The sequence below is a fragment of the Sceloporus undulatus genome, chromosome 5, assembly GCF_019175285.1.
Source record: "Sceloporus undulatus isolate JIND9_A2432 ecotype Alabama chromosome 5, SceUnd_v1.1, whole genome shotgun sequence".
NCBI lineage: Eukaryota > Metazoa > Chordata > Lepidosauria > Squamata > Phrynosomatidae > Sceloporus > Sceloporus undulatus.
The window spans coordinates 143563110-143569703 of NC_056526.1; the positions used below are offsets into that span (position 1 = coordinate 143563110).

The 6594-nt window shown below is 42.1% G+C and overlaps 1 protein-coding gene across 4 annotated transcripts in view; it reads right to left on the bottom strand.

Moving 5' to 3' along the window:
- The window catches only part of LOC121930983, a 45398-nt gene extending 41900 nt beyond the window's left edge, over nucleotides 1-3498 (bottom strand). For 2 of the 4 annotated variants that reach the window (XM_042468058.1, XM_042468059.1), the window contains exon 1: nucleotides 3240-3498. In XM_042468058.1, coding sequence (XP_042323992.1) covers nucleotides 3240-3450 — 211 coding nt within the window. In that variant the 5' untranslated portion in view covers nucleotides 3451-3498. The remainder of the gene's footprint in view (nucleotides 1-3239) is intronic. The other 2 variants (XR_006104049.1, XM_042468057.1) reach the window with 2 other exon arrangements.
- Nucleotides 3499-6594: the final 3096 nt, after the last annotated feature.

The window sequence follows — 6594 nt, forward strand, 5'->3', positions numbered from 1 at the left end:
ATAAGCAGCCTAATTAGAAGGTTCTGTTTCCAAGTCTACGTATAATTATCTTTCTCAGTCGGAAGAACCAATGTCTCAATTTTATCTCCTACCTAAAATCCATAAGGCAATTTCCCCTGTTCCCTGCTCATCGTTTCTGGTTGCGGTTCAGTCCTAGAACATTATCTGCCTACATTGAATCTTTTGTAAAAATAAATTTAAAAAAAAAACCCAAATTAAATCACATATTAAGGATACCACTGATTTTTTAAACTTTACAAAGAAATAACGCCTAATAAGGAATACATCATGGTGTACAAAATATATTTAGTTGACATTTTTCTAATATGGAAAGGTGGTAAGACTACAGGCTGGGATATGCAGCTTGGGTCCAAAACACTCCAAAATTGTCCAGATGGGTGGCAGGGGCTGCATCCACACTGCAGAAGCAATACAGGTTGACACTACTTTAATGGCCATGGCTCAATGCTATGGAATTCTGGGAATTGTAGTTTGATGTGGCACCAAAGCAGCAGAGCTCTGGTGCCACAATTACAATTCCCAAATTCCATCAGGCTTAAGCCATGACATTTAAAGTAGTGGATTATTTCTGCAGTGTGGATACAGCATGAGATAGTGCTATGTTTGCTTTATGATGGTTTGATGTACACAAACTCTGTGTACATCAAACCATCATAAACCATCATCAACATGCAAAAAATTATTAAAAATATTAGGTATAAAATTACCTTCTTCCTATGTGTATAAGGTGCATACGAAACACAAATGAATGTATTTAGAGTTGGGTCCCATCTGCAAGCTATCTCATTATGTAAATGCAAATATTCTAAAATGGATTGAAGATATGTAAACAATACAGGAATGCAAAAGTGTGTTTTTGTATCTGGATATTACTGATACAGGTTTTAATATTTACAGTTTTAAAAGACTACGGTAATCAAAATATTGTACAGTATATAGATATACAGTTTATAGTATACAGTATGTATGTATGTATGTATGTATAGTACAGAGTGGTCCCTCCACATTTGCTAGGGTTAGGAGTGAAGGAACCCCATGAATGTGGAAAAACAGCAAATAAAAAAACATTGTTTTTTTTACCTAAGAGAACACCTCTCTAGGGATCTCCAGATCCTCCAGTGCAACTCTATGGTCAATATCTGCCAAACGCTGATCATAGAATCATGCTGGAGGAACTACAAATGCCTAGAGAAGTGTTTTCTCTAGGAGCTTTTAGGTTCTCCAGCACAACTCTGTCAACTTCCAGCAGAACTTTGCTGGATTGCTAGAAAGAACATGTTAATCAAAACTGCAAATAATTAAATCTGCAAAAGTCAAAGCCGCAAATCTGGGAGGCCAACTGTATATACAGTATATATAGAAAGGGAGCATTAATTGGCTATCAAACTGAAGATGATGGCATGCATATTACTTTAACATTGTGGCATTCATAGACATAAGTGGTATTGTTCTTCAAACTGCAGTTTCTAGTTTTCTGTTTATTGAGGTGCATATGAGACTTGCGTTTTCACTCTGGACTGATTCATCCACAGTAGCTTTTCCTAGTCCCATACTCTCCAAAATCAGCTTTATTCCCTTTTTCAGAATGACAGCTTCAAGTTTACCCTGTGCATTCACAATCCAAATTATACACATATAATCAACTCAGTACAAGTGAACTAAATGATTTCAAACCCTGGACAGCAATCCTATCCTATGCTATCCTATCCTATGCACCCTGCCATGGAAATCCCACTTGCTCCATCGAGCTTACTTTTGAGATTTATGGTTGCAATGAAATTGAGTGCTGCAAAACATCTGCCGTCCTATTCTTCACTGATTTCACAAACATGTTATTCAGAGAAAACTTGGGGATGATGAGTCAATCTTGTTTGTTTCTCTGAGAAGGCAGCGTTTTGATTTCTTTTTGGATTAGCTTTGCACGGCTCCATTTCAATACCTCTTCCTTTTGAGGCGCCTAAGGCTGCAGAAATAATCCGGATTGACATCACTTTAAACTTCCATGGCTCAGTTCTATGCAATTCTGGGAATTGTAGTGGGAACTACAATTCCCAGAATTCCCTACCATTGAGGTGTGGCAGTTAAAGTGGTGTCAAACTGGATTATATCTGCAATGCAATTTCCAGAATTCTCAAGCACTGAGCCGTGGTAGTTAAAATTGGTGTCAAACCGGATTATTTCTGCAGTGCAGATGCAGTTTAAGTGTGCTGAGCATCTGTGTCAAATCAATATTTACAAATTAAGCTGCAAATGAATCCACTCTTTCTGATGCTTGAGAATGATAGCAGTTGAGTCTGTTCCAATTACGAGACTCATGATGGGGCACAATAGTACTGTAAACTACCTTTCCTCCCACCTGTTTCGAAGAGTGTACATGGGTTATCCTATTTTGCCTTCACAACAACTTTGCAAGGTAGGCTAACATGAGAAATGACTCTTATGACAGGGAAGGAATTTGAACTCTTTCACTTTTTAGCCAAAGTCCAACACTTTAATTGCTTCTATGGTTGCTCTTGAAGGCAGATTGTGGGTGGGTCTACACTATAGAAATAATGCACTTTGACACTGCTATAACTGCCATGGCTCCATCCTACAGAACCGTGGGATCTCCAGTTTTGTGAGGCACTCTTTGACTAAAGGCCTTTGCTGTTGTTGTTGTTGTTGTTGTTGTGTGTCTTCAAGTTGTTTCCAATTTATGGTGTGACAAAGAAGGCTAAATGTCTCACAAAACTACAGTTCCCAGAATTCCCTACCATTGAGCCAGGGCAGTTAAAGCAGTCTCAAACTGGATTATTTCTCCAGTGTGTTTTGGACCAGAGAGTGACTTGTCCAAGTGGGAATTCAAAGCCTGGCCTCCCAGAAGTAGAGTATCTCACACTACTCTCTTAAAACCACTTTAACTGCTCTGACAGCCTCCTGTTGCATTTGGGGGTTTGTAGTCCAGTGAGGCCTAAGAGCTCTCTGGCTGAGAATTCTAAATGCCCCCTTCCTATAAACTACAAGCCCCACAATGCAACGGGGGCAGGCAGTGGTCCTCATACTGTGCCCTTTCTTTAAGGACTTTTGGACTTCAGCTCCCAGAATCCCACTCTATTGGCCAACGTGGCTGAGGCTTCTGGGAACTGAAGTCCCGAAGTGTCTTATTAAAGGGCACAGTTTGGGGACCGCTGAATTAAAGTGAAATGGATACGTTTCAACAAAAAGGTCTTCAGTTTTACCTGAGGCCGCAGTGTCTCCCCAGAAGCCCGAAGCGCAGCCGATCCGCACTGGGCTCGGCGGAGGGGCGCAGGCCTCATTGCTTCGACGGCGGCAGACGCTGCTGCTGCTACTACTACTACTAGGCCTCCCCGCCCTCAAGAGCCCAGGGCCGGCTGCAACTGCAACAGCAGTGGCTCTTCCCCGGAGCCCCAGCATTGCGACGCCGCTCATGGTGGCGTCCCCTCAGGAGGAGGCGAGGCCTGGACGGGAAGTGGCGCCTAGAAAGAGGCGGAGGCCCAGGCCTCACCTCCAGTCAGTCACTTGACTGGAAACCCAAGTTGGACGCCAGCCTCATAATGGCTGCATCCACACTGGAGAAATAACCCGGTTTGGTCGCGCTTTAACTCTCTGTCTGGCTCTTTGCTATGGAATTCTGGGAGTTGGAGTTTGTTGTGGGGCCAGCGGAGCTATGCTCCAACTCCCAGAATTCCATAGCAAAGAACCAGACAGAGAGTTAAAGCGCTGGCAAACCGGTTTATTTCTCCAGTGTGGATGCATCCAAGGTGCTCTCCCGGCGTTTCCCTCGCTCTCTCAGCCTCAGAGAATTAGCCATGGCAAAACCCTGCTGCTAATAATTCAAAGATTATATAGCTCTGTTATTCCTCCAAATGGAAGTGGATTTAAGTCTAGGAAAGCTCATTCTGCCAATGTATATGAAATATAAATGTGTGTGTGTGTGTGTATCACACACTCATGTATAAGTCTTGAAATTTAGGTTAAAAAATTGACCCAAAAAATCTGAGTTGACTTATCCATGGGTCAATGCAAGTACTGAACTTTAAATCATATGTATACAGTATGTGTGTGTATAAATCATTATAATCTTCTGGTAAAAGACAAGAGCTTAATCTGTCCTGGAAGCACTGCCTCCCTTCTGCTCTCTCATCCATCCAGCCTTTAATATGAGCACAAATAGTTATGCCTACTGGAGTTTTCTAAGTTTGTTGGCATTGTTTTACCCCCTGACTTATCCATGGGTCCTATCAACATCCATAATTTTGCCCCCAAAATCTGCCCTCGATTTATACGTGAGGTCAACTTATAGTCAAGTATATACGGTGTATATAAAAACCTGGAGCCTCCCCTTTCTCCTCCCACTGAGCTTCACCCCACTCACAGCATCTCTTCAGTGTTTTAAAGGGATGCAGGAGGATGCCACAGACTGTTTTGGTCCGAAGGCAGAGATGTTTGGGAAGAAATGGAGTTTATCACACAAGAGGAATTTATCTTAATTTCGAATTAAAAGAAAGCGGGCCAGAACGCATTCATGTGAAGTCGCCAGTTCAGCGAATTTATGTGAATTCGAATTGCATTCAAACTGACTTCCCATTGCCTGAAATTGCATGCGGTAGTCTATCACGCAATAACGTTAAACCCCATGAATGCGTTTGGATTGCCATTGGATTATACTTCCAATTTCCCTTGTCTGATAATGTCCAATGGTATTACCTTATTGGGGTGTCGCCTGGTGCAGCCCGCACCCCCTAGTGATGCCCTTGAAATAATTGTGTAGTGTGAAAGGGAGCACAGACTAGCCCAGTTCATAAAATGCACAGTTGACCCTCCATATCCATGGATTCTTTATCCACAGATTCAGCCATCCGTGGCTTGAAAATATTTTTTAAAAAATTATAAATTCCAAAAGGCAAATCTTGACTTTGCCATTTTATGTGAGACACCATTTTCCTACTCCACTGTATATAATTGGACTTGACCTATCTATCATCCCATTCCCACATCTATGTAAATATGCTTTATATCTTGAGCCCCCCCCCCCTTTGCTTTATTCTGCAAGAAAATGACAGGGCTAAAGATGCCTCTGAAGATGCCAGCCACAGATGCAGGAGAAAGGTCAGGAATAAATTCTTCTAGAACACAGCCACATAGCCTGAAAACCCCACAAAAACACTATAATAGCAGGGCTCCTTTTTGGAAATCTGACCAGCAGGAGGCTCTGTTGCACTGTCTGTAATAGTCTGGCAATGCCCGAAAATAAAGGTATGAAAAGCACAGACAGCCATTGTGCAGTTAAGCAGTACTGTACTATTGATAGTTCACCCTATATTACTCAAGTGACCAGTTTGTCATGAGCACAGGCTGAGGTTTGGCATGCAATTGTCATGCAGAAGCATTTTAAGAAGATTTCAAATTGCCCTCAAAATCAAATGGAAGAGCCAATGTAATGTAGTTGGAAGTGCATTGACTGTCAACTAAATTAGCATCCTATTTATTACATAAATATAATTGGGCATTTAAATATATAATTTGATATAATATAATTTGGTTTTTATTTTATTTTGCACGGTAGAAACTGCAATCCTGCATGTTTAAGTTTTATATTTTCTTTTCTTTCCTCAGTCATCATTACCCAAGTGCTAAAGAAGTCAAATAAGACAAAAAGACAGCAGATGGCAGTCTTATCATGGAAATAGTCAAGATCTATTATTTGGCACAGGATCACAAAGTGTTTGTTATTTCAACACTATTTTACAAGCTCATTAATCTGATGCCTGTCATACAGAGTTTTAGAGCCATTAAGTTCTGGAGAAATCACAATCCTAGTGAAATTTAGGCACACAGCTGGGTTGTTTGTTTTGTCTTCAAGGGTGTCAGGGCCGCTTTTATAGCATTTTGTGGTCTTATTAAAAACTCCCCAACTCTAATTTTGTACAATAATAATTCAGGTTATAAGTTTATTTACTGCTGTACCCACTGTTGAAAATTAAAGACTTCTTTGTGCTGCTGTTAATAATAATAATAATAATAATAATAATAATAATAATAGGTTTTATTTATATACCGCCCAATCACTGGGAATCCGAGCGGTTTACAATAGAGGGGATAACAGACAGTTCCCTGCCCACAGGCTTACAATCTAAAAGACATGACACAAAAGGAGAAGGGAATGGTGAGGGGGGGAGGGAATCAGGTCCAGCATTCTTCTCTCCCTCTGAGGCCTGGACCAAGGCAGATGGACCGGAGGGAGGGCTCTTCTTCTTCAGGCTAGCCCTGATGGAGCTGGGCCAGCCTACTCTCTCCCTCAGAGGCCGAAAGATGACAGTTAGGGAGGGAGGAGCCTCTTTCTTCAGGCTAGCCCCTGATGGTACTGGGCCAGCCTTCTCTCTCCCTCAGAGGCCGAAAGATGACAGTTAGGGAGGGAGGAGCCTCTGTCTTCAGGCTAGCCCCTGATGGTGCTGGGTCAGCCTACTCTCTCCCTCAGAGGCCGAAAGATGACAGTTAGGGAGGGAGGAGCCTCTGTCTTCAGGCCAGCCCCTGATGGTACTGGGCCAGCCTACTCTCTCCCTCAGAGGCCGA